Below are 27,969 nucleotides of genomic sequence, written 5' to 3' on the forward strand. Positions count from 1 at the left end.
AGGAAGACAAAGGAGGAGGATGAGACCAAATAGCTATGGCCGACAGCATCTAGACTGGCAAAGATCCCAAACCTAATGCTCTTCCTAGGAGGAAGGAGGTGTGGCTTGTCCAAGAGGCCAGGACTAAAAGTAATGGGATAAACACGGACGGGCTCCGGCAGTGCTCTTGGGTTGAGGATTAAGGAACTGGTGTCGAAGACTGGCGCCTGCGGAAAACTACAACTCCCAGCGTGTCCCGCGGTCCGCCCCAGCCCCCGGCGATCATGTGACCGCTGTTCACGTGTCTCCGCAGCCGGTCCGGGCTTGAAGCACCGCAGGTAAGTGAAAGGAGGTACAGGTTGGTGGAGGGTGGAAACGTTAGGTCCCTGGGTCGCCAGGGCCCCCATCGCGGCAGAGCCCTGCCCGCTGCCTGAAGGGCTCTGCAGCCCAGCGTCCTCCACTCCACGCCCGCCCTCGGTCGGCCGCCCCTTGCCGCGCCTTAGCCCGGCCTGTCCGCACCTAATCAGTCCTAGGCCCGGATCGAGCGCCGGAGCCCCTCTCCAGTTTACCCCACAGCAGCCCTGAGGATTCAGGGCTAAGGATCTCTCCTCGCTTCAGGCCTCAGGTTGCTCCCCACTCCCCGCCCCGGGTGCGCCCTGGCCCACCTTCCAGTGCAGCCCACCCCTCATATTTCTGGGATCCAGCCCTAGGCTGGCTTGGGAATCTGCTCCATTTCAGATCTTAGTGGCCTACTGCCATGGTTACAGCTCTGGCCTGAGCGTGTGAGCATCAGGCTTCTAGTTCTGGCCCTACCAACCAGGCACTGTGACATTAGTCTAGCCTCTTTCCCCCCATGGGCCAGTTTCTCTAACGGAGCTGGCGCTCTACCCTGTGAGTTAGAGTCAGAGCGCCTCAGTTCCCTTCATTCTGCTGACCCGCACAGAAACAGCTCAGACTCTCTCTCTGCTGACAAATTTTAGGGAGAGTATGAGAAAGAAGAAAACTGGGGGCAGAGAGGGAAGTGAGGGGAATCAGATCCCAGGCCTTCCAGAAGAAGGAGCAGCTTTCCCTCCACCAAAGCCAGAGGGGTGGAAAGAGCAGGTAAGCTGGGAACTGTGGAGCAAAGTAGTTTGAGGGGAGGGGAGGCTGAGAGATTTCAGACCAATGCAGAGATCTCTGTGTCTGGGATGTGAGCAGGGTGGAGGACGAGGTCTCAGCTCGGGTAGCGCTAACTTTGCAGGGCTCTCTCTGGAGCTACGCTGGAAACTTGGGAGACCAAAACCGCCTCCATTACTCACTGCTTTGATTTTTTGCTGAGTTGCTGGCTGGGTGGCAGGTTGCGAAAGAGGAAGCCCTGTGACATCTGACTGATCTTTCTGGACTTGGAGCCAGCAGGGAGACATTCCCCCTGGAGCTGTGTCCCTTGGTTGCATGCTTGGTACCAGATGTCTGCGAGCACCCAGACTCCCCCTTTTCCCTGTAATGAGTTTATGGCTCCCAGCTTTGTTCAGCCATTCCAGGAAGAGCAATGGCAAGCATCTGACTACCCAAGAAGCCTCATCAACCATTCTAAACCCCGCAGTGTGCTGAGGGCATTGGAGGGGATACCCCTGTGATGGGCAGTGGTTAGGTAAATCATGTGGGGAGAAGAGTAAGAACTGGCCTAAATTTTGAAGGGCTTTGAAAGCGCCACAGAATTTAGACTCTGGAGGGAGGTATGTTGGGCCGTAAGAAACTGAAATACCCACAGTCCTGGGTGAGGACTGTTCTTCGGCCCTGTAGTGTAGAAACAAATTGGGAAGCCAGACAGATCTGGATCTAAATCCTGCTCTGCAGCTTTCTACTATGTGACCCTGGATGAGTGATTTGATCTCTCCGAACCTTATGACCACTGTCCTAAGGAATGAACGAGATAAGATATGTCCATGATACTCCAGCCTCTAGTGCTGACGTGTCAGTACCCCTCTCTTTTGTGTTTTTGTCTTAGTTACCTGATAGGCCTATAAGCCTGAAGCAGGCAGGAGTTGCATCTGACATATTTCTGTCTCTGCCATCATACACGGTGGCACCCACTGGATCTCAGCCATCTGATCTTGGGAAAGTTGTTTCAGCTTTCTATGCCTCTTTTGGGATAACAATAGTACCTGCCTTTCCTATCTAGGTTGAGGAGAGCCAGAGGCAACAGACCTCCTAGGATAACAGCCCCAAACAAGCTGGTGCCGCCCTCCAGCTGAAGGTGTTGCCTCAGCTCCCCAGGGCATGTGGTCGTGAGACAGAACCCACAGACCCTGCAGGAACAGGACTCCAAGGGCCATGGCCCAGGTCAGCATCAACAGTGACCTTGGCGAGTGGGGCTTAAGCACAGACTCCGGGGAGCGTGCCCGTCTGCTGCAGAGTCCCTCTGTGGACATAGCCCCCAAGAATGAGGGGGAGGCCCCTCCCGGGGGTCTGGACCGAGGCACCACTTCCACACTTGGAGCCGTCTTCATCGTTGTCAACGCCTGCCTGGGCGCGGGGCTGCTCAACTTCCCAGCAGCATTCAGCACTGCTGGGGGCGTGGCAGCCGGCATCACGCTGCAGATGGTAAGTGAGCAGGCCTGGCGGGCAGAGGTGCAGTTCAAGTGGTGGGCCTGGGCTCTTCACCTCACAAAAGAGGCTCTGAATCAGGGATGGTCAGTTGGTGACACATGCTACCACTCTTTCCTCCGTCACACGTGGCAGACGTTACTGATCTATTCCAGTATTCTTTCCTTGAGCCCAGGTGAGGCTTCGGAAGCCTTCCCAGCAATCAGGGAAGTTTGGACATCGACGGCATATTTAATAATTTTGTGGTTATGTTTAAAAAGCGGGTCCATACCTTTTAGAAGTGCGTGCTAAAATATTTACTGATGAAATGATATGATAGCTTGTAATTTCAAAAGAATCCAGAGTGGGAAAGGGAATAGACGAAACAAGATTGGCCATGAATTGATGATTTTTGAATTTGAGGGATGGGTACACAGGGGTCTGTTATCCCATTCTGTCTACTTTTGCATATGTTTGAAGTTTTTCTCAAAACTTTTTGTTTTTTAAAGAAAATCTTAACTCCAGTAATCCATGAAAATTGCCTTGTAAAATAAGGCTCATTTGCCAGCTCAGCTCTGGGCATCGGTCCAGTAAATGCTGAGCAAGGCCAGGCTACTCTTTGCTGCCAGGCCTTCCCCACCCCCTCTTGCTCCACCCCTGCCTGCAGGCCATGCTGACTTTCATCATCAGTGGCCTCGTCATCCTGGCTTACTGCTCCCAGGCCAGCAATGAGAGGACCTACCAGGAAGTGGTGTGGGCTGTGTGTGGCAAGCTGACAGGCGTGCTGTGTGAGGTGGCCATTGCCACCTACACTTTCGGGACCTGTATCGCCTTCCTCATCATCATCGGGGACCAGCAGGACAAGAGTGAGGTCCCCCCTCAGTACCTGCTTCATCCCGCCCCCGCGCCCTGGGGGTGGGCGGTGGGAAAGAGCGCAGAACACCTGCCCCAGGCCTGGCCTGGGCCCGGCATTCATCTGGGAATCCTCCCTCCTGGCTGCTGGGCCCATTAGACAGATGGAGGTCCCAACAGAGGTAGAGGACCACACCCTGCAGTAGCCTGGCATCACGTTCCCTCCTTCCTCCCTGTGCAGTTATAGCTGTGATGGCAAAGGAGCCTGAGGGGGCCGGCGGCAGCCCCTGGTACACAGACCGCAAGTTCACCATCAGCCTCACTGCCTTCCTCTTCATCCTGCCCCTTTCCATCCCCAGGGAGATCGGCTTCCAGAAATATGCCAGGTTCGGAGGCCCCACCCTAGCCTGCACTGGACAGAAGCTCTGATCACAGTCAGCTGGAGACCCAAGGGCTGCGGGGGAACTCCTCTCCTCCATGCTACCTCACCTCCTGGGGCAGCAAGAGTGGGCAAGGCAGGGTAGACTGGGGCTTGCAGGGGTTCCGGAATAAGACCTTCCTTTTATGTTAGCATCAAGGGCAGTGGCTCTTTACATCAGTGAGAGATTCAGTTCCAAATGTCCTTGTCAAAGAAGGGACGGGTGATAATGTGTGAAGGCTGTCTCCTGGCCTGGGCCTTGTCTTTCCCATGGAGGATGGGATCTTTGAATATTTGGGATTGTCAGCCTGCCCGGCAGCATTTTCCATGCAGCTTGGTATGAAGGGAAAGGACCAGCTTCCTGGCTCAGAGTCTGAAAAGCTGTGGGATTCTAAGCTGTTTCCTGTGATCCTTAATCGAAGGGGTCACACTCAGTGTCTCCAAGGTTCCCTTTCATGTTGACGTCCCAGTATTTGTGCCTTCAACGCTCCAGCATCTCCTCCTTCTCAAAGGCCCTGCCTGCAGCTCTTGCCAAGCTCTGGGCTGCTCTGATTGAAGAAGCAGATGTGCTTTGAAGCCTAGCCCCCTGCTGTGGTCTCTCAGCCATGAAGCTGAACCACCTCATTTCTCAATGACCACATATGTCAGTCTAATCCCCTCTTGTCTCCCTAACTGTGGCTTGTTTCTCTGAAACTTATTTCTCATACATTTCTTGAGTCTTTGTTTGGAATAGTGTCCCAATTGGTTCATGAGACACTTGTGGTCACTGAAGTTAAGGGTGGATGTCCCTGGGGATGGAATCAGAGAAAAGGCAGCTGGGGCTAGAGAGGAGGAAGCTTAATCCATCCTTCCTGGCAGCTTCCTGAGCGTCGTGGGCACCTGGTATGTCACTGCCATCATTATCATCAAATACATCTGGCCCGATAAAGAGATGACCCCAGCGGACATCCTGAACAGGTGGGTGAGGGCCCCCGGGACGGACACATGGGGTAGAAGCTGCCACTTGGGCCCCAGGACGTGCTGGGTAAGGCATCAAAAGGCCACACGGATGCTCTTCCCGAGGCTCATTAGCTCATCAGGGCTTGACTCGTTGATCACTGTAGGAAGAAGGCAAGAAGTGCTGATCTCTCTCTTTTTTTTAATGTTTACTTATTTATTAGCTGCGTTGGGTCTTTGTTGCTGCACATGGGCTTTCTCTCGTTGCGGAGAGCGAGGACTACTTTTTGTTTCGGTGCTTGGGCTTCTCTTGTTTTGGAGCATGGGCTCTAGGCGCTCGGGCTTCAGTAGTTGTGGCACGTGGGCTCAATAGTTGTGGCTCATGGACTCTAGAGCACAGGCTCAGTGGTTGTGGCACACGGGCTTAGTTCCTCCGAGGCATGTGGGATCTTCCTGGACCAGGGCTCAAACCTGTTTTCCCCTGCATTGTCAGGCGGGTTCTTAACCACTGCGCCACCAGGGAAGCCCCCGATCTCTTTTTACTGGAGAGAAGAGTGAGAGCCAGAGATGAGGGAGACTTGGCCAGTAACATCCAGCAATGAGCCAGTGTGAGACTAGGCCTCAGGTTATGGAAACTGCCAAGGGGGAATTGCACATTTTTTCAATAAGTGCGTATCTATAATATCTGTATCTTCTATGTAAGGATGAATCAATTTTCTTATTTAAAAAAAAAAAAGTTTTCTTTTTCTTGAATAAACCAGAAAAGCAGAAGCCCAAGTGCAAGAGCCAAAAATTCTGGATTTTGGTCCCAGGAGGGCCTTCCAGAGCCTCAGTTTACTGACCTGTGAAATGGAGATGTGTCCTCTCCCGGTTCTCTGACTTCCAGGTTGAATGTGTGCGTGCTGGCTGGTGGAGGCCATGGGGGCTGAATGAAGAATAAGGGGATGGGGGCGGTTGGTGACGGAGGGGCTCACGGGCAGCAGCATCTCGTGTGTTTGTCCGCAGGCCAGCTTCCTGGGTAGCTGTGTTCAATGCCATGCCCACCATCTGCTTCGGATTTCAGGTGCCAGTTGCAAGGTCCCTTTTGTCCCCTTAGCTCACTCCCCATCCTGGGATGGAATCCACATTACAGGCAGGATGGGGGGGACATCCTGGAAGGAAGGACGGAGAGGGGGCCCCAGGACGTGCCCCTTAGCCCTGGGCGTGAGGTCACTTGCCCACCATGACCTGCCCTTCACCTTGACAGTGCCACGTGAGCAGTGTGCCCGTCTTCAACAGCATGCGGCGGCCCGAGGTGAAGACGTGGGGCGGGGTGGTGACAGCTGCCATGGTCATTGCCCTCGCCGTCTACATGGGCACAGGTGAGCGCTCCCCTCTGAGGGCCAGGCTTAGAGGGCTCCCACTTTCCCTCTTTGTCCCCAAGTCCTCTGGCCCAGGATTTCCTGGAGACAGCCCTGCACTCCCAGCACGTCAAACACTTCTGTAGGCATTGGCTTGAACTTGGGCCACCTTGGGCCTCCTCGTGCCCAAGTGAGAGAGATGTGTGCATGCATTCACTCAGCAGCTCTCAGTGGGTGCCTCGTAAGTCCCAGGAACCTTCTTGGCATGGGGGATGGAGAGAGACAGACCTGGTCCCACCCTCATGGAATTGACAGTCTAGTCGGAGAGACAAGTCTTAACGGGAGTAAGTCAGGAATCAGTAAGGAAATCCAGACAGGAGTGAGTGCCGCCGTAACCGTGAAACAGGGCAGATGTAAGTGGAGCTGAGAGGGGTTGGCTTTGGGGGATGGATCACAGATGGCGCCTCTCTGAGGAGGTGGCATTTGGGGAAGCCCAAATCATTAGAAGGAGCGAGAATCTGAAGAGCTGGGGGGAAAGCATTCCAGACAGAGGAACCAGAAAATGCCAAGTCCCTGAGGCCCAGACAGAGTCTGTGTAGCTGGACTGGAGCGAGTTGGGGGTGGGTGGCGGGCAGCACGGCCAGACCGGGAACACAGCCAGATCCGTGAGGAGTGTTGGGAGCCAGAGAGGAAGCGTTTGCAGCTGGGGTGTGGCTCAGGGAAGGTAGCTCTGGGTGTTGCGTGGAGAATGGTTTGGATGGGGGAGCAGGACTGGGAGACTAGGAAGAATGGCCCTGTGATTCCTTCCACAGGTGGTTCTCAGGACCAGCCCTGTTCTAGCCTCTGAAGACACAGCCAGGAACAAGGGAGGCACATAGGCAGAGTCCCCGTTCTCCTGGGGCTCATGTTCTGGCTGGGGGAGACAGACAATAAACAAGTAAAAAGAAAAAAACATTCTGAGAGAGAGGAGTGCTCTGAAGAAAACAGAACAGGGTGACGTGAGAAAGTGCCGGGGGCGGGGGTTGCTGTGGGTGGGCTGGGCGGGGAAGCATTCTCTGAGGAGGGGACATCCGAGCTGAGACCTGAGTGATGAGATGGGCAGAAAGAACAGTAATGCAGAAGCTCTGAGACAGGAACCACTGGGTGTGAGTTCAGGATCAGAAAAGTGATGGTGTGGGGGTCAGGGGTGTGAGAAGTCAGGGAGGGAGGCTTCTGATCCCAGCCTTGACACCCCTGTAAGCCTCAGTCTTAGCCTCCAGAGCTGCTCTGTCACCTCCCCGTCTGCTCTTGGACCGAGCAGTGGACGATCCAGCCCCCTAACCCTCCCAGGGTCTCCCTGACCCAACCCTTTTGTCCCTGCCCTCAGGCATCTGTGGCTTCCTAACCTTTGGACCTGCTGTGGACCCCGACGTGCTCCTGTCCTACCCGTCGGAGGACATGGCTGTGGCCGTCGCCCGTGCCTTCATCATCCTGAGTGTGCTCACCTCCTACCCCATCCTGCACTTCTGCGGGCGGTGAGCCCCTCCCCACCCCGCTGGGGTGCTCCCTCTCACCAGGGCCCCTGAAAGCCCTTTGAACATGGTCTTTGGGCCTTGTGTAGAATTCCTTTTATAGAAGGAGAACCCGAAGCCCATAGGAAAGAGTCAGTGCCTAGCATGGCCCGGCAAGTACCCCCAGCCGGGTCTTTGGGGGCCCTCTTTGTCCCAGAGTCACCAGAACATTCTGTGAGTCCTCTGAGACCCTCTAGTCCAGATCCTTTCCTGAACACCCTGCCTTCTGGGTACCCCAGACCCTTGCTTTTCAGGAGACTAGTAGTATATGTTCCCGTGGGGTGTGCAAGTCCTGGGCCAGGCAAGGCACTAAGCTTTTCACATTTACCATCCCACCGGTGTCCATGGCAACCCTGAGGTGAGTGCTGCTTGGCCCATTTCACAGAAGAGGAAACTGAGGCTCAGGGGTTAGAGTCTTACCTACAGTCCATCCAGTTGGGGGTGTGGCTCTGTGGCTGCAGGTGGGGGGCTGTTAGCAGGGGCGCCTCTGAGCCCCTCTCCATGTGCACAGGGCGGTGGTCGAAGGCCTGTGGCTGCGCTACCAGGGGATGGCGGTGGAGGAGGACGTGGGCCGGGAGCGGCGACGGCGAGTGCTGCAGACGCTGGTCTGGTTCCTGCTCACCCTGCTGCTGGCGCTCTTCATCCCTGACATAGGCAAGGTCATCTCAGTCATTGGAGGCCTGGCCGCCTGCTTCATCTTCGTCTTCCCAGGTGTGGACCCCTGGCGCCCCCGCGGCCCTCACTCCCAGGGCCTCCTGGCCTCAGCTCCTCACTTGCTTCCCTGCCGGGGAGGATAACCTCTGGCGTTTATTGATCACCCACTTCAGGCTCTGTGGGCACGCCCGTTTAAGCATTATCTCTGCAAAGAAGCTGTATTTGTCATCTCCATTTTACCGATGAGTATCAGAGAGGGTAACAAGCTTGCCTAGAGGTTAACAAACTCAACTAAAGAAAAACAGAACCTTTTCAAACCCAAGTCTGTCTAGGTCCACAGCCTATACGCTTAACTCTTCATTCAAGTACCTGTCACTCCCTGACTATCAGAGACCTGGCTGGGTCAGCCCATGACAGGGTAGGTAGGGTCTGGTGGTGGCACCCTGACGTGGGTCATGAGTTCTGCCTATACCCAGCTTATTTCTATCCAAGAGGCCACTTGGAAAGCCCTTGCCACTTTGCTTGGAGCAAGGGGGCCATACCTGCTCAGAAGTGCCCTGGGAAGGTCCCTGCAGTGTGGGCACCACTGAGTCCCCTCCCAGTGCTGCCCCTTTAGCTCTGGGTCTTGTGTGCAGCCTGGCAGATGCTGGCCTCTCCTGGGAGACCAGATGCCAGGCCTCCAGCTGGGTGCAGAGTGGAGGCAGAGGTGGGATATGTGGAGGAGTAAACACAGGCCTTTCTCCATCCACCTTCACTGCCTCTTGGCAAAGGGGGAGGCTGGACTGCGGGAGGGAGCCCACCCAAGCTCTCGGGCCACCTCTTCTCTTCCAGGGCTGTGCCTCATTCAAGCCAAACTCTCTGAGATGGAGGAAGTCAAGCCAGCCAGGTAAGGCAGGGCCCGGCATGCAGTCCTCTCAGGGAGGTGCTGGATGGGGAGTGGCCATTAAATAGGTAAGAGTCAGGAGGCTTGTGTACTTTGAAAAACTTTTTAAAATACTTCTTTAAAAATAGGTAACGTGTTAGTTGTGACAGTTCAAACACTACTGAGGATTTTAGAGAAAAAAGTGGCAGTCTCTCTTTCCCCACTGCCCACTCCCCAGCACCCCCTTCTCCTGGGAGAGCTCCGTGTCATCAGCATGGCCTGTGCCCTTGTGGACTGTTTCTGTGTGTGCGTGTGTGTCTGTGCACACAAAGCTGTGCATGTGTATACACAAACACGTGGGGTTTTGTGTCTCGTTAGGCTTTTTCAAAAATGGTTTCATGCCAGACACACTTTTCTGCCACTTGCTTTTTTCGCTTCGCCATGTATCTTGGAGATGACTCTGTGTCCCCACAAGAAGATCTACCGCTTCCTTTTTCAATGGCTGTAGAATATTTTGCTGTTTGAGTGTATCCTGAATGTGAACACACTTTTGCATGTACATCTTGGCACACCTGTTCGAGCACCTTAGTAGCATCAGTTCTTAGAAGGAAATTGCTCCATCGCAGGGGGCACACTCGTTTTTACTTTGGCACGTGGGTTCAAATTACCCTCCAAAAAGGCAGTACCAGTCAGCAGCAGTGAATGAAAGTGCCCTGTTCCCCTGCCAGCACTGTATATAGGGGCCTTTTCAATATTTGTTAGTCTAATGAGTACAAAACACTACTTTTTTTTTAATTTACCATTTTTGCCATTTTAAAGTATTCAGTTCAGTGGTATTAAGTGCGTTCACGTTTGTGTGTAACCATCACCACCGTCCACCTCCAGAACTTTGTCATCATTCTAAGCTGAAACTCTGTACCCATTAAACAGTAATTCCTCATTCCTCATCCCCATCCCCCCACCGCCTCCCCCCCCACCCCCACCCCCCCCCACTGCTGGCAACTACCATTCGACTTTCTGTATGAATTTGACTCTTCAAGGACCCTCTTGTAATTGCAGTTATACTGTGTTTATCTTTTTGTACCTGGCTTCTTTCACTTAGCATAACGTCCTCAAGGTCTTTCTGTGTCATAGCAGGTGTCAGAATGTCTTTCCTTTTTAAGGCTGAATAATATTCCATTGTATGTATAGACCACATTTTGCAAAACACTACATTGTTTTAATACATGCATGCTCCTGAATGGTAAAGAGGTTATGACCAGGTTGCATGCTTTAAAAAAAAATTATTGTGCATGTAATATTTATTATAGAAAACTTAAAAATACAGACAAGCCTAAGGAAGAAAATAATAATCACCTTTAATATCCAGATATAACCAGGGAATTCCCAGGCATTACAGTGGTTAGGACTCCGTGCTTTGGCTGCTGAGGGCATGGGTTCAATGCCTGGTCAGAGAACTAAGATCCCATAAGCCAGGCGGCCAAAAAACAAAAAACAAAAAAAAGAAAGGAAAAAAAAAATCCAGTTATAACCCTGTGGCTATTTCTGATACATATACTTGCAAATGTCTGCTCTTTTATTTTATTTTTTTTTAATGAAATGTACCACTCCATGTGACCTGCTTTTTCCTGACCATCTTTCCATCGGGAGATATGCATTCTAATTCTGGTCCTGCTCTTGGATGTGCTGTGTCCAGTCAGTTAATCCCATTAGATCTCGGTCTCCTTACCCATGGTTTAGGAATGATATACTCAGCCCCATAAACCTTTGCATAAAAGTCATTGAGAAGTAGGAAGTGCTCTATCCACAGGAGAAGTGGTGTAAGTGATTACAGTAATTAATAGATATAGATATCGATATCAATATAGATATAGATATATGGAAGTCGGCAAAGTCATGAGTGGGTTGACTGACCAGGCCCTCTCTCACCCTCTGCTCTGCAGCTGGTGGGCGATGGTCAGTTACGGAGTCCTCCTGGTCACCCTGGGAGCCTTCATCTTCGGCCAGACCACAGCCAATGCCATTTTTGTGGATCTTTTGGCATAACCACCCCTTTCCAGGGAATTCTTGGCCTTTGTCGTTGGACCCAGGAACCCATCTCATAGAGCTTCAGAACCACTCCGAGTCTGGCATCATTCCCCTCTACTGGTGGGATGATATCTGGACATCCTTTTCCAGGGACAGTTCTGGGGTGAAATCAGGCCCCACGCCCCTGGACAGCTCAAACCCAACTCCATTCCTGCTCCCCAGTCCTGGCAGAGCCATGGATGGTAGGAGGAGGTCTCGCGTCACAGAGGAACCTTCCCCCACTTCCACCTCTTAAATTCTCCATGCCTGGAAGCCATGGGTGAAGAGAGTTGGTAGGTCTCCGAAGAAACAACTCAGCCTGACTTCGTTCTGGAGAAAGTGTGGACCAAGGGCTGCCATCCTCCACAGAGAAGCCTGCCCTGAGTAGGGGCTGTGCTCCTTACCCCGGAACTCGGTGCCTGCTCCAGTCTGTCGGCAGCCCAGCCAGCAGTGGCTCCCTCTGGCAAGTTGCAAAGGTAGCACTGAAGTCATAAAAATGTGCCAGGGCAGGTAAACTGATGTCCACTGCCTCCTGGGCCCACAGTGAGCCTGAGAGTCCTCTATCCCGTGGCTGATTGACATTTCCCAAGCCTCTTGAGGCCTCACCCTGTGTCTCTACCCAGACCTGATGGTGGTCCAGGCATCCCTCTGCTCCTCCATCCCCAGACATCACCAAGTCTAATGTTTACAAACGGTGCCAGCCCAGCTCTGAGCCAGGGGCCAGGGGCCGTCCCATGCCACGGTGCTGTGAGTACTCCTCCCTTAACTTTCCCCAAGGCGGGGAGTCTGCTTTTCTGTCTTAGATTCCAGATGGGCCCCTCTTTTCAAAGGCACAAGGGTGGGTGATGGAGCAGGCTGGAAACCCCATGCAGGCTGGGCTGGTGAGAATCAAGGTGAACCTGTCTGACATCTTCACTTTGAATGGTTGCTTCTCTTCTCCCTGCCTTCCGTGTCCCCCCTCCCATGCCAATCCCAGCCTGATACCCGGAGACAAGAAAGGCAGCTGAGTTGTCATGGACTGGGCAACATCTGAGTGTAGTCAAGCTGGCCTGGAAGTTTCCCTTACAGTCTGGATCTTGTCTGCTCCTTCCCCCCATCACCTCTTCACCCCCACCCCATTTTCCTGTGTAGCTCAGTCTCTCCCACTTACATAAGTATGGGGGTGGGGGTGGACCAAGCCCTCTCTTGTCTACTTCCTCAGCTCCACACGTCCACCAGTCCTGGCCTCAGTGGCCTGTCAGTCACGTTGAGGGCACACCTAGGTTGTGCCCCAGGTGGGGTAAAGAGGGATATTTCCCCCCTTCATATTTTGAACACCTTGGCCACTTACTTAAGCCGACCCCAGGCACCGAATCAGGCTTCTTCTGATCTTCCCTGGCCCCTCCTGCCCAAAACCTCTAAATGGAGGGGTACAGGTTAGAGGGGACCCCCGCCCTCAGGGCAGTGAGAAGAAGCAGAGGCTGCCTGGGGCCAGACAGGCTTCTGCTCAGCCCTCAGACTGGCGGACCTGCCCTTCCTCACATCCCCTCTCGGCCCCGGGGCCAGACCCGCACGGCTGTTTTCTGTCAGCCTGCTGCACGGCACCAGGCCCCGCCAGCGCCCATCCCAGACGCGGACACGGTCAGGAGGACGGGCCATGAGCGGCAGGACTGCACTGCCTCCTAATGTTGGATTCCAGTTGGGGGGGGGGGGGGATGTAAGGGGAGAATGAGCTGGAATCTGGTCCAACCTCAGGATCCCCTTCCCCTGCCCTCTCTGCCGGGGCATTTTACTCTTTCTTTTCTACTTGTGCACATTCAGACCAGGGAGGATGGTTAATAAAAAGGCACTTGTGCTGCTGAGCTGTGTGGCCTGTGTCTGGTGCCAGGGACAGTCCAGGCCACTGAAAGGAGGAAGACGGGCTGGGGGGGAGTAGGGGTTGGGGTGCGATAAGGCCTCTTGGTCTCACCATCTGTGATCCACGACTCGAGAATGGGCCCACCACGCTCCCTTTACCAAGTTGGAAACCCACAAGGGTTCTTGACATCTCTCTCTTCCACATCCCATCAGCCTTTCCCTCCTGACTTGGGACTCTGCCTTGGTCTGTCCTGCTGCCTCTGCCTTGGCTCAAGCCCTTCCTGTCTCTTCCCTGCACCACTGCAACCTCAGATTGGCCTCTGTGTTGTACATCCCTCCCTGACCTCAAGTTTTGGGGTGAGCTTCAAACTCCTGAGCATCCCCCCCTCTGTCCTTTCAGAGGCAGGTGTTGAGAGCAGGCCCTGTTGTCCTGGTTGTGGAGCCAGTCACCGTGCTCAGTGCTGGGGAGAAGACACTGAGCAAGGCACACCAGCTTTGCTCTGTCTACTGGGGAAGAGTGATGCTCAGCAAGTCATCACAAACATAAACATGCAAGTTGTGACAAATGCCAAGAAAATATAGAAAGTTATATTTAGGGGTCTGAAACGTCTCTGGGGAGTCAAGGAAGGTTTCCTGGAGGAATTGACATACGAGTTGGCCCCTGAATGATGAGTAGGAATGAACTAAGTGAAGAGAGGTGGGGAGACCTTTCCAGGCCATGGGAAATGCATATGCAAAGGCCCTGTGGTGGAAGGAACATGGTCGTTTGAGGAACTGGAAAGTGGCCATTGTCAGTGGAGCATTGCCTGGGTGTGCAAGAGCAGCAGAGGTGAGAGCAGAGCACTCTGAGGTGGTCTACAATGGCTCGGCCTGATCCTTAAAGTCTAACCAGCTTACCTTCTGCCACACTGCCCATCCCTGTTCAGGTATTTTGCAATGATCTCTCCCTCCTGGTGGAGACAGGCAGTCTCTCCAAGGAGGAAATATGTTGCAAAACCAGACAGGTGGGACAGCTTTTGGCCACAGTACACACCTGCCTAGTGGGTCAAGAGCTTGAGATCTGAATTCTCTTTCTCTGAGTGAACAGAGGGAAGGAAAGGTTACATCTAGGCCACATGCAAACGCATAGCCAAATTCATCCATTCATCCATTTTAGTCCAGACTTGTAAGCACTTAATCAATGTCTGTCTGCCCACTAGACTGTCAGTTCCATGGAAGCAGGGTCACATCTCCCTTGTCCATCAGGTATCTTAGCCAGTGCCTGGCACATAGCCCGCAAATTCAATAGTTGTTGAACAAATGAATGAATGAATATCAACTAACACTTGTTGATTTCTTACTTTATGCCAGCACTTAACTTGCATCATTCACATTTGGTCTTCATGACAACTCCATGCAGAAGTGGAAGCTAAGAGATGTTACATAGTTTGCCCAAGGACACACAGGGAGTAAAATTGGAGCCAGACAGCCCTCTTGCCGTGCATGAACGAACAAGTGAGCTGAGGGCTCTCTCAGTCTGGTGATTTCTGACCCCAGAAGGCAAGCTCAGCAACTTCCAGCTCTCATGCTGGCACCAACATCAGATCCTGGAGCCCTTGGCTTACTGTCCCAGCCAAACCATGTTGAGTGGTGGGATGCCTGCTGGCTGGTGGCTCTGGGCAAGCTGCTTCCCCTCTCTGGGCTTCTGTTTCCAGATCTCTAACATGGGACTGATTATCACGGACCTTATTTACCTCCCAGGATGAAGGAGAGCCAATGTCAAGAAAGTACATGAGGGACTTCCCTGGTGGTGCAGTGGTTGAGAATCTGCCTGCCAATGCAGGGGACATGCCCTGGTTGGGGAATATGCCACATGCCACAGAGCAGCTAAGCTTGTGTGCCATAACTACTGAGACTGCACTCTAGAGCCTGAAAACCACAACTACTGAAGCCAGCATGCCTAGGGCCCCTGCTCCACAACAAGAGAAGCCACCACAATGAGAAGCCTGCGCACTGCAACAAAAAGTACCCCCCTGCTCACCACAACTAGAGAAAACCCACGTGCAGCAACAAAGACCCAATGCACCCCAAAATAAAATTAATTAGTTTTTAAAAACACAAAGAAAGTACATGAAAAAATGACAGAAGTGCTTTATAACCAGAAATCCATGTTTACAGAAGAAATGTGAAAACTCAGATTCTCCTTAGGAGGACACAGGCAGAGGTTCCCCTACCACTTCCTGGGAGTCAGGGTACTTCTCAAACTTTAATGTGCATATGAAATTTTTATCTCCTTAGGATACAAATTCTGATTCAGTGGATCTGAAGTGGGGCCTGCAGTCTGCATTGTGAATGCTCCCAGCTTTGCGCACGCTCTGGTCCTTGGACCGCACTTTGGGTAGCAGGGGACTGGTGGACAGAGCAAAGGCTTTGGCCTCAGAGAGGCCTGGGTTGGATCTCAGCAGTGCCTCTTCACAGTGGGAACTCAGGAAGTCAGTTTACTTCTCTGAACCCCACTTTCCTCCACTATAAAGTAGTGCATCTTATAGATGCAACTATTATAGATCCAAGGACAAATGGCATAAACTATGTGAAGTGCCTGGCAGAGAGCAGGGATTATGTTGGTCATTTCCCTGTACCTGAACTAAGTGGGGGGGGGGGGGGGGGGGGCGGAGCTGGGACATGGCAGTGTGTAGCTGCAGTTTCTTCCTTTGGTCAATAGAGGTCACATTTGTATAATTTCGGCTCATGAAAGTGAGGGGCCTGTGGCTCAGAGGACACTGCAGTCCCCTGAGTCATTAGGGTTCCTGGTGATCTGCTCCCTACTTCTGAAGGATGTCCCTATACTGGGGCAGGGCCACTTCTAGATCATGGCCTCCAGTGTGGTGGGGGAATCAGACCAATCAAATAATCACAAAAACTAACTATGTAGGTACATGTGTTACATGTAGATTCAATATTACAAATCCAGACTTGGTAATTCACTGCTAAGATACAATGACAAATTTTTCCCTAGATAAGTTCCAAGAGGGAAGAAGGCCAGAGACATTGTAGCCGGGAAGAAGGCAGACACCCTGTCCTCCAAATACTTTGTGTTTCCCGAGGGGGTGGGGGCAGTAAAGAGGGGGGAGGAATAGGCACAAGATGCATCTGTTTAGATATTCTTCCTCTAAAAATGACATGGATGTGTTTCCAGTCCAGCATGTGAGAAGCTTGGAAGTGGCCACGCCATCCTAACAAGTAAAAAGTACAAACTGAAAAGTCAACTCTTGTTAGATTGATGTGTTTCCAGTCCAACATGTGAGAAGCTTGGAAGTGGCCACGCCATCCTAACAAGTAAAAAGTACAAACTGAAAAGTCAACTCTTGTTAGATTGATGTGTTTCCAGTCCAGCATGTGAGAAGCTTGGAAGTGGCCACGCCATCCTAACAAGTAAAAAGTACAAACTGAAAAGTCAACTCTCGTTAGATACGTAAGATAAGTCAGATTATAAGGCATACCACTGCCCCCAGAATGGGAAAGACAGACAAATACAGAGCAGAAACCTATACGCAGAAAGCTCTGTGGAAGTCAGTGCCAGGGCAAGGAAACCTGAACTGTAATTGATGAACTGCTGGAGGCTCAGTGTGGACACGTCTGAGATAAAAACACCAAGGAACCAGTCCTACTGGGGGAAGGGAGTACACTTTGTGACTTTGTGGATTTTACCTGAAGCTTTGCCAGATTCTCATAGTAAACATCAGAAAAAAATCCCCTCATGCTTCCAGCAGAGAAGGGTAAAAGAAACCATTTTGAAATGTGCTAGAGCATTCTGTTCCTGTTAACAAGATATGCCCTCAGGAGACACTTAAAATTTAACCAGAGCCTAACCTACTGAGATTTTTATCAGAGCCTGAGGGATCTAATGGGAAACACACAACTCCATCCCACTCTAGCCACCCTGTCCCACCTATAAGGGACTGGAGGGAGAGCTGAGAAGATAAGTGAAGTCCACAGTCCAGAAGCACACAGGCTCACGAAGAGGCTGTGATCCAATCACAGGACTATAGAACACTTCCCCTCCCCTTACAGCTTGCAACCTCACTACTAAAGCCCTATTTTTTAAATTATTTATTTGTTTATTTGCTTACTTATTTATCTTCTTTGCTGCACACAGGCTTTCTCTAGTTGTGGAGAACAGGGGCCACTCTTCATTGCTGTGCGCAGGCTTCTTATTGCGGTGGCTTCTCTTGCTGTGGAGCATGGGCTCTAGGTGCATGGGCTTCAGTAGTTGTAGCACATGGGCTCAGTAGTTGTGGCTCAAGGGCTCTAGAGCACAGGGTCAGTAGTTGTGGCACACGACCTTAGTTGCTCTGCGGCATGCAGGATCTTCCCGGGCCAGGGCTCGAACCCATGTCTCCTGCATTGGCAGGCGGATTCTTAACCACTGCGCCACCAGGGAAGCCCTACTAAAGGGCTATTTACTGCAGTTCCTTTTACCCAGTACATTAGGTCAGGGTATCTAGAAAAATTACAAGGTATACTAAAGGGCAAAAAACATAGTTTGAAGAGACAGAGCAAGCAGCAGAGCTCTAGCTCAGAGCTCAGATATGGCAGGGGTGTCAGAATTATCAGACCAGGAATTTTAAACAACCGTGACTGTAATGCTAAGGGGTCTCACGGATGAAGTAGACAGCCTGCAAGAACAGATAGGTGGACAATGTAAGCAGAGAGATAGAAATTCTAAGAAAGAACCAAAAAGAAATGCTAGAGATAAAAAGTACTGTAGGAGAGATGAAGAATGCCTTTGACGGGCCTATACTGTACACACTGGATACCTCTTAGGAAAGATCTCTAAGCTTTAGGATATCTCAGTAGAAACCTCCAAAACTAAAAAGCAAACCTCCAAAAAAAAAAAAAAGACTGAAAAAAAGAAAATCCAAGAACTGTGGAAAAATAAAAGGAATAATGTATGCAGAACGGGAATATCAGAAAGAGAAGAGAGAAAGGAACAGAAAAATATTTTAAACAATAATGAATGAGAGGGACTTCCTAGGTGGCGCAGTGGTTAAGAATCCACCTGTTAATGCAGGGGACACAGGTTCGAGCCCTGCTCTGGGAAGATTCCACATGCCAAGGCCGTGCACCACAACTATTGAGCCTGTGCTCTAGAGCCTGTGAGCCACAACTATTGAGCCCATGTGCCACAACCATTGAAGCCCACACACCTAGAGCCTGTGCTCTGCAACAAGAGAAGCTATGGCAATGAGGAGCCCATGCACCACAATGAAGAGTAGCCCCCGCTCTCAGCAACTAGAGAAAGCCGGTGTGCACCAACGAAGACTCAATACAGCCAATAAATCAATTAATTAATTTTAAAAAATGACTGAGAATTTCCCCCAAGTTAATTTCAGGCACCTAATTAATTAATGACAGATCCAGGAAGCTCAGAGAACACCAAGCGGGATAAATGCTGAGAAATATGACACCAAGTCATATAATTTTCAAAAATACAAAAAATCAAAAATAAAGAAAAAATCCTGAAAGAAGCCAGAGGGAAAAAACACCTTATCTATGAAGAAGCAAAGATTAAGAATGACAGAATGACAGGGAATTCCCTGGCTGCCCAGTGGTTAGGACTTGGCACTTTCACTGCTGGGTCCTGTGTTCAGTCCCTGGTGTGGGGAACAAAGGTCCTGTAAGCCTCGCAGTGCGGGCAAAAAAAAAAAAAAAGACTTACTGTTTACCCTTGAACAATATGAAGGTTAGGGGCTCCAACCCTCCACATACTTGAAAATCTTCATAGAATTTAAGAAGTTTAAAAAAATTTTTAATTTATTTTTATTGCCTGCTTTGGACCTTTGTTGCTGCGCACAGGCTTTCTCTAGTTGCAGGGACCAGGGGCTACTCTTCGTTGCGGTGTGCAGGCTTCTCATTGTGGTGGCTTCTCTTGTTGTGGGGCATGGGCTCTAGGCACACGGGCTTCATAGTTGTAGCACACGGGCTTCATAGTTGTAGCACACAGGCTCAGTAGTTGTGGCTCTCAGGCTTAGTTGCTCTGCAGCATGTGGGATCTTCCTGAACCAGGGATGGAACCTGTGTACCCTGCATTGGCAGGTGGATTCTCAACCACTGCACCACCAGGGAAGTCCCCAATGCCTTCATAATTCTTGAATGAAACTTTCAACCTAGATTTTGGTGTGCAACCAAATTTTCAATCAAGTGTGAGATAAATAAAAGTATTTCCAGATAAGGAAAGGGTACATAAATTTACATCCTGTGTAGCCTTTCTCAGAAAGTCACTGGAGAATATACTTCAGCAAAACAGAAATGTAAAGCAAGAAAGTGGAAGGCAAAGCATCCAGGAAACCAAGAATCAACCTCAGAAGAACTACCAACTGGTTTCCAAATGACAGCTGGGCAGCTGACCAAAATGTGGCCAGTTCAGCTGGAGCTGGAATATGGAAAGCTATCAAAGGAAGGTCTCCAGGGAAAAAATAAAACTAAAATGTTATCTGATTTGTCTAAGCATTTGGAATGATTATTGACAGATCTGTTGGAGCATTTGAATAAGTATGTATATAACAAAACAAATGGGAAAATATGGCCATTATTAACGACAGGAAAAACAAGTTTTACATAAAGGGAAAGGTAACCATAGTAAACTACTTAGCACAGCAGTGAACGATATTTACATACTCATAATAACGTACATACTGATTATTTAACCCTAAGGGCTGTATTGTGTCATAACATCATTTTAAAAGGGGAGGGGGGGCTTCTCTGGTGGCGCAGTGGTTAAGAATTCACCTGCCAATGCAGGGGACAAGGATTTAATCCCTGGTCCGGGAAGATCCCACATGCCGCAGAGCAACTAAGCCCCAAACACCACAACTACTGAGCCTGTGCTCTAGAGCCTATGAGCCACAACTGATGTGCCCACATGCTGCAACTACTGAAGCCCACGTGCCTAGAGCCAGAGCTCCACAACAAAAGAAGCCACCACAATGAGAAGCCTGCGCACCGCAACGAAGAGTAGCCCCTGCTCAACACAACCAGAGAAAGCCTGCGCACAGCAATGAAGACCCAACGCAGCCAAAAATAAATAAATAAAAAACCAATGCTCTCTCTAAAAAAAAGGCGGGGGGAGGGACTTCAGGGTACAGGTGTGAGAAGCCTAAATCGTTAATCAATAATTACTGCTTTTAATTTTTAAATCACGAAGTAGCAGTATAAGAACATCATCTTAAAATACTGAGATAAATGCCAAAAGAAACAGCTTAAAAGAGATGAATGTAGGCAACATAATGAACTAGAGGTGGGCAAAGCTGGGACAAAGGACTGCTGGCATTTGATACGAGCTTTTTTATTACCACTGGATTTTTAAAATAAGGTGCATGACTAGTTGGTTTTATTTTTAACTTACAATTATCTTTATACTTACAATAGCCAAGATACGGAGGCAACGTAAGTGCCCAGTGATAGATGAATGGATTAAAAAGATGTGGTGTAAATATATATTTGATTGATTGATTGATTGATTATATACAATGAACTATTTCTCAGCCATAAAAAAGAGTGAAATTTTGCCATTTGCGACAACAAGGATTGACCTAGAGGGTAATATGCTAAATGAAATAAGACAGAGAAAGACAATGTATGATTTCAATTACTTGCGGAATCTTAAAAACAAACAAACACAACAAAACAGAAACAGAGTCATAGATACAGAGAACAAACAGGTGGTTGCCAGAACTGTGGGGTGGGCAGATGAGAAAAATAGGCGAGGGAGATTAAAAGCTACAAACTTTGTTACAAAATAAATGAATCATAGGTACAAAATGCACAGTGTGGGGAATATTGTCAATAATTATGTAATATCTTTGTGCGGTGAGAGATGGGAACTAGATTTATCACGGTGATCATTGGTATCGAAATATCAAATCACTGTATTGTGCACTGGAAGTAACATAACGTTGTAGGTCAATTGTACATCAAAAACAAACAAACCAAGTTAGAAAAAGAGATCAGATGTGTAGTTACCAGAGGCAGGGATTGGGGGAGGGGGAGTTGGATGAAAGTAGTCAAAAGGTACAAACTTCTAGTTATAAGATAAATCAGTACTAGGGATGTAATGTACAATACGATAAATACAATTAACACTGTTGTATGTTATCTATGAAAGTTGTTAGAGGAGTAAATCCTAAGAGTTCTCATCACAAGGAAAAAAAAATTTTTTTCTATTTCTGTTATTTTGTATCTATATGAGATGATGGATGTTTACTAAACTTATTGTGGTAATCATTTCATTATGCTGTACACTTTCAACTTACGCAGTGCTGTGTCAATTATATCTCAACAAAACTAGAAGAAAAAAAATAAAATAACAAACAAGATCACAGCAGAACTGCTTGTTAAAAGTCATCATAGTTACACACTGCTATATATAAAACAGGTAAATAATAAGGACCTACTGTATAGCACAGGGAACTAGACTCAATATTTTATAATAATCTATAAGGGAAAAGAATCTGAAAAGGAATATATATACATGTATGTATGTATAACTGAATCACTGTGGTACACTTGAAACTAACACGATGTTGTAAATTAACTATACTTCAATGAAGAATTAATAATAATAAAATAAAAATTTAAAAGTTAAAAAAAATAAGTCATCATAGGGACTTCCCTGGAGGTTCAGTGGTTAAGCCTCTGTGCTTCCAGCGCAGGGGCTACAGGTTCGATCCCTGGTCGGGGAACTAAGATCCCACATGCCACAGGGCATGGCCAAAAAAAAAAAAGTTAAAAGAAAAAAAGTTACCATAAAACTATTTTCTTAAAATAAGAGAAGCAAAATTTGAATGTCTACTATAGGCCGTGTTCGAATTCCAGCTTTGCTGCTTCTAATGAGGTCTTAGGCAGTTAGTTAAACTCTATGGGCCTTGATTTCCTTATCCATATATTACAGTATTTGTTGTGGCAAAGACCACTGGTAGCCTTCTCCACTCTTCGATAACAACTTGTGAAATAATAAAAAAAGCACATATATTGGTCTCTGCCCTGTTTCTGGCACAGAGCTCCTAAAACCTTTGTAATTTACTAAATGATAAGGGCATTTAGGAGCATTCTTCGTTCTAATATTTGGTCTTTGACCCTGGTTCCTGACACAGGAATTCCCTTGGAATTTCCTGAATGATAGGAGTGCCTTTTGTTCTAATGAGGCAATGATTGGTGGGCTCCTGGATAACTTCAGGATTGAAGCAGATCACCGGAAAGACCACAGGCCATGATTATAAGCTTGGAACTTTCAGCCCCACTCCCTAACCTCTGGGAAAGGGAGAGGAGCTGGAGATTGAGTTAATGATCAATCATGCCTATGTGATGAAGCCGACATAGAAATCCTGAAAGTACACGGTTGGGAGAGGTTCTGGGTTGGTGAACACATCCACATGCCAGGAGAGTGGTACATCCTGACTCCACGGGACAGAAGCTCCTGCACTTGGGACCCTTCTGGACCTCATCCTATGCACCTCTTCATCCTGGCCATTCATCTGTATCTTTTATAATATCCTTTACAATAAACCAGTAAATGTAGGTAAATGATTTCCTGAGTTCTGTAAGTCATTCTAGCAAACTATTGACCTTTGAGGTGGGAGTCGTGGGAACCCCAGTTTATAGCTGGTCACCAGATTCAAGTGGGGGGAGCTAGACCCACCCCTCCAAGAGAGAAGCGACAAAGAATCTGTGGCCATCTTTACCTACTACATAATCTGGAATATACACATAAACACTTAGCTCAAAGGGTTGTTGCAAAAATTACAGCGGATTCATAAAAAGTGCCTTTCCGGGGCTTCCTAGATGGTGCAGTGGTTAAGGATCTGCCTGCCAATGCAGAGGACACGGGTTTGATCCCTGCTCCAGGAAGATCCCACAAGCCATGGAGCAACTAAGACCGTGTGCCAAAAAAAAAAATTCCTATAATGAGGAATAAACAAATAAATGTTTTATTATTGTTATTCTTTTAAAAAGGTCACATTTGGCATCAGAGGGTGCTTTTTTTTTTTTTTTTTTTTTTTTTTTTTTGGCTTGTGGGATCTCATTTTCCTGACCAGGGATTGAATCCAGGCAACAGCAGTCAAAGCCTGGAATCCTAACCAGTAGGCCACCAGGGAACTCCCAGAGGGCACTTTACATAAATTAGGATAGAATTCTTCACTTATAAGAGTTCAGCTCAAGTTTCTCTAAATAGCAAGCTCTTCCTGGAAAAGAGGACTTGGGTCGTGTCATTTCACTGACATCCTACTAACTAGAACCGTACCCTTCATACTCATTGAGGTGTCTTTTGAAGGCCCAGCTTGGAGAAAGAGGCTCTTGCTGGAACACGACCAGCTCCATCTCCTGGAGGGGCACTGGTTGGACCAGGGGCCAACCATGACTAGAAGACGTACCCTGGTCTTGGCTCTTAACGTCCAAAAATGAGGATGGGGAAATGAGGAGGTCTGTCTACCAGCCACTTGTTAGTTTCTTCTCAGTGAGACTGATCCTGTGGTCCCTCCCAGCTCTGGCAGATTGTATTGTCCTCAGCCTTTTCCTCCTCAGTTCTTTATTCCAGGGGTTGTAAATAGAACCTATTGTGTGCTTATCTTTTTAAAAGAAGGGAGAGAATGAGAAGAACGAGGAAGAGGAAAGAAAAGAAAGGAAGAAACAGAGAGACAGAGAGAGGAGAAAGAAGGAAAGAAAAAAGGAGGAGGAATTTTTAAATTAAGAGCAACGACAGAAATCTGGATGTCCAGCTTCTCTGAGAAACTGGCAAGTCTAATAACACGGTCCTCAATCCTGTTTGGAAACCACCAGCTAGAGCTAGGTGGACCCCTGCTTTCCAGTTCAGAATAACACCAACCTGGCAGCTTCTTTCATGTATGTTCCCTGCCTGGCACCTGGGGATATATGGGTTTTGGAGCCCTGCAATTAACTTTGAACCAAATCAGCCAATCCCAGTCCACCCAGGTGCTACCCTGCAAGCCAGCATCTGCCCCAAGGTTCTGAAATGCTAGATGCTGAGCAGGTGCCAGCACCAGAGCCAGCTGTCCTACCAGCCTCTGCCCAGAAGCTCAGGCTGACAAAGGGAATGGGACTGGCCAGGAACACTAGCCAGGGCTGTGTCGGGAATGAGGTGAGATGGGTGTAGCCTTCCAGCTTCACCATTAACTATGGCTGTTCTCAGACCCCAGCATTCTCTGTTTGTCTTGCTGCTTACGGTTAACAGAAGGCCAGGGAGAAGCTGACTCTGCCTTCTTCTGAGCCAAGCCCCTGGGGCACCATGCATATTAGTATAAGGGAGGCTTCTGGGTGCTGTGCTGTTATGCTGGACCTCGAGTAACCAGAAGCAGCAGCCAACCATTCTGCTTAACTGAATTCCTGATCAACATGTATATCCCTAACTTGTATATTCTTGATGTTTAAAATTAAAAAATCCAAAATGTGTTGGGGTACTTTCTTCTTTAGCAAAGAATATCTCATAAATACAATTGAATCTTTCTTTGGGGACTTAAGGTCTGTCAGCTTCTTCACTTCCTTCTCTCCTTCCTTCCTTTCCTCCACAAGTTGTTTTTAAGCATTTATTTAGGCTTGAGGAAAGAGAGGTGCAGATACTTGGCTGGAGTGGGTATTAACTAAAGAATATTCCTGAGAGGGACTTCCCTGGTGGTCCAGTGGTTAAGACTCCACGCACTTGCAACACAGGGGGCCCGGGTTCAATCTCTGGTCAGGGAACTAGATCCCACACACATGCTGCAACTAAAGATCCCACATGCTGCAACTAAGACCTGCTGCAACCAAATAAATAGGTAAATGAATATTAAAAAGAATAAAAAGAATATTCCTGAGAAATTGTCTTCATAGTCTAAATTCTGAATCCTAGTCGTTTCCTGTGGATTTCAGGGGTTTTTTGTTTGTTTGTTTGTTTACTATTCTGAGTAGAAAGTTCAGGGGAAAAAAAAACAACCTAATTGTGATCTCTGGGTAGCCAAGTCCAAATCAATCAAGGTTTCACTGAGCAGGGCTGGGACACCAAGAGACCCCAGATAATCGGAACAGAGCACAGGGCTAGAATTGGAGAGGTCTGAATTTGAGTCCTGGTTTTACCATATTTAGTTGATGATATCTTATATTCCCAAACTTTATTGAGCATTTACTATGCGCTTGGCACTGTGTTCAACACACCCCATGCATTATCTCACTTGATAAATGAATTCTAAAAGCATTGCCTAAGAAATCCCAGGAGAGGCACTTTACCTCCCTGAGTCTGAATTTCTACATCTGCTAAGTGGAAACAAAAATAGCATCTGACAGGTTTGTTGGGTGGATTAAGTGAGCTCAGTGTTGGAAAGTCCTCAGCATCGGGCCTGGGCCAGGGTGTGTGCACAGCAGGTGTGGCAGCTAGGACAGACCACTCCAAATGCGTCCTGCCAAGGTGCTCTGTTGGGTAGTCAGGTTTTGGTTTTGAGTTTTCCTTTCTTTTTTAAAACCTTGTTCCCCCGCCTTTTTTTGTTTTGCTTTGTTTTTGTCATTTTAAAGGGACTTTATGCTCCAGTTTGGCTGGGCTTCACTGCTTTTATTGAATCCCATACACAGCTGTTCCCAGCCCATGAGGATCTTGCCTGCCAGGAGCAAAACCTAACTTCACACAGTTTAATTAAGATGATAGAAGACTGGAAATTCCCTGATGGTCCAGGGGTTTGGGCTCCAAGTTTCTATTGCAGGGGGCACGGGTTCCATCCTTGGGCTGGGAAATAAGATCCCACAAACCACACAGCGCAGCCAAAAAAAAAAAAAAAAAAAAGATGATAGAAGACTTCTAAGGCCCACCCCAGTGCTAAATGAGTGATTCTTCTCCTCACTGCTTACCTGGCCTCGGCAGGGTAAAGGCAATAAGGAAAGAGTCACTGTTAGTCCAAACAGCGACTTGCTGTGCAACCCCACACCGGTTTCTTTCCCTCTCTGGGCCTCAGGTTCCCTTCCTCTATAGTGGGAGGGTTGCAGCACATGACTGCTGAGGTCCTTCTGACTCAGAAACCCTGTGGTTCCAGCTGGAGTTTGCCACTAGCTGTCCTGCAAACCCCTCCGAACCCCCAACCCATCACATATGGCTGATGGAGCTGAAGCCAGGCCAGGAATCAATGGTAAGAACTGGGGCAGCGTGAGCCCTCAGTGAGGACCCCAGGAAACAAAGGGAAGCCAACCTTTCCACACCAACAGAGGGCTTCTGTTGGGGGAAAGGACAGGAGGCCCACTTCCAAGTAGCTGGGCCCTTTCCTGCCCACAGGACCTGCCACATCATTTGTGGGGCCCTTATACAAAAGTTATTAAGAATTCAAGACAGTGACAGCAGAGCAGTCAATCAAGAGTGGGGGCCTTCTAGACACAAGGCCCTGTGTGACTGCTCAGGTCACATGTCCATGAAGCTGGGACGCAGTGCCAGAGGATCGCTTTCTCTTTCTCCTGCAGGTTTGTGGAGTCCCAGGGGAACCCCTCATCGGACCATCTGGCGCTCTGGCTGAATGGCAGTCTGGGCTGGAGCTCCATGGAGAGAATCCTGGCTGAGGTGGGCCCTACTGGGTGAGGCAGGGGCTTCCTGGGAGCAGTGTTGGGGTGGGGCAGGAGGGATGAAGGCCATCTGGTCTACTATTTCTTTGATGATCTAAACCAGAGCTATAGTGAGGTTCCCTAAGGAACCCTGTCCCATCTAGTGCCAGATGGTGAGGGTTGGAGAATTAGACTCAGGACTTCAGAGCCAGAAACTCTGGGAGAGCAACAGAACAGCCAGCAGCTCCGTGTGGTGGAAAGAACACTGGACTTAGATTCAGGAGGCATGAGTTGTGGTTGGTGTCACCTTGGGCCCGTCACTCCCCCTCTCTGAGTCCTGGTATTTTCACTGATCGATTGCCTTATGGATTTTTTAGGATCAGGTGAATAAAATTCCATGGAAAGCAAACCATCCTGAGCATTACGAAAAGCTGCAGGGTCCGTTCACATGCTGCGATACGACAGAGGTGGTTCAATTCCCATCTCCAACACCTCCCAGCTATGGGAACTTGGGCAAGCTTCTTAAGCTCTATCTGCAGGTCCCAGTGACGTGGACGACAAAAACATTAGTATTGTGAAGATTTAGATCATTTAGGAGAAGTTTCGCATAATATGTGCCCTGGAAACAGACTGACTAGTTCAAATGTGGGCTCTGCCATATACTAGCTATATGGCTTTAGGTAAATAAACCTCGTTGGGCCTCAGTTTTCTCATCTGAGAAATGGAAATAATAAAAGAATAAAAGAACCTACTTCACGGGAATTCCCTGGTGGTCCCGTGGTTAGGACTGCATGCTCGCACTGCTGAGGGCCTGGGCTCAACTCCTGGTTGGGGAATTAGGTAGCATCCTGAAAGCTGCGTGAGGCAGCACCGACCCCCCCCTGAAAAAAGAACCTACTTCAAAGACTGCTGTGAAGAATTAGGAGGCAATTCCTATAGAGTACTTAGCGAAGTAGCTGGCAGACAAGTTTTCTCTCCACAAGAGGGAACAGAGAACAGGGCCAGCCAGAAGCAGTAGTTTGGGGGTTCAGGAAGAAACTCCATCACAAAGTTTGGCCTTAAATGGGAATACTCTCTGTTGCTCAGGCGGTGGAAGGAGTCTCTCTAGGGAAGGTTTGGAGAGGCTGGAAGGAAGAGGGCTTCCCTAGCCTCCCTTGTGGAATGCCAACCTAGGGGATGCCCTGGGGCTCCTACTCCCAAACTGGAGCATCCCCCGATGCCCCTCTCTCCTGCCATCTTGTTAGGGGGCACTGGCAGGAGCCCCACGACCACCGCGTCCAGCCCTGTGGGTGCCCTTGGCCTCTGCAGCCCAAAGGACACCCACACATCTCCCTCCTCCCTATAGAGGGGACGCTGACGGATCCC

General features: G+C 49.1%; 1 protein-coding gene across 4 annotated transcripts; it reads left to right on the forward strand.

The window, feature by feature from the left end:
• The first annotated feature begins 256 nt into the window (after positions 1-256).
• SLC38A7 (solute carrier family 38 member 7) lies at positions 257-27,969 on the forward strand. Of its 4 annotated transcripts, none has more exons than XM_057711678.1 (13): positions 257-317; positions 960-1,080; positions 2,141-2,562; positions 3,212-3,410; positions 3,638-3,782; positions 4,673-4,771; positions 5,756-5,813; positions 5,997-6,111; positions 7,457-7,604; positions 8,152-8,351; positions 9,126-9,180; positions 26,527-26,623; positions 27,950-27,969. In XM_057711678.1, the coding sequence occupies exons 3-13, from the start codon at positions 2,293-2,295 to the stop codon at positions 27,959-27,961; spliced, it is 1,398 nt and encodes a 465-aa protein (XP_057567661.1). In that variant the 5' UTR covers positions 257-317; positions 960-1,080; positions 2,141-2,292; the 3' UTR covers positions 27,962-27,969. The 4 variants fall into 4 exon arrangements, with proteins under 4 accessions (XP_057567661.1, XP_057567660.1, XP_057567663.1 ...); XM_057711677.1 differs by lacking the exon at positions 27,950-27,969 and adding an exon at positions 26,982-27,235; XM_057711680.1 differs by lacking the exons at positions 26,527-26,623; positions 27,950-27,969 and adding an exon at positions 14,410-15,670.

The sequence above is a fragment of the Hippopotamus amphibius genome, chromosome 16 (assembly GCF_030028045.1).
Source record: "Hippopotamus amphibius kiboko isolate mHipAmp2 chromosome 16, mHipAmp2.hap2, whole genome shotgun sequence".
In the NCBI taxonomy this organism is placed as follows: Eukaryota; Metazoa; Chordata; class Mammalia; order Artiodactyla; family Hippopotamidae; genus Hippopotamus; species Hippopotamus amphibius.

What these genes read in the sequence shown, in the direction of transcription:
- SLC38A7 (XM_057711677.1), top strand. Translation starts at nt 2,293, where the DNA reads ATGGCCCAGGTCAGCATCAACAGTGACCTTGGCGAGTGGGGCTTAAGC. An exon ending in CCAGCGGACATCCTGAACAG is followed by an intron (nt 4,772 to 5,755) that starts GTGGGTGAGGGC and finishes GTTTGTCCGCAG; the next exon opens with GCCAGCTTCCTGGGTAGCTG. An exon ending in GAGGAAGTCAAGCCAGCCAG is followed by an intron (nt 9,181 to 26,526) that starts GTAAGGCAGGGC and finishes TTTCTCCTGCAG; the next exon opens with GTTTGTGGAGTCCCAGGGGA.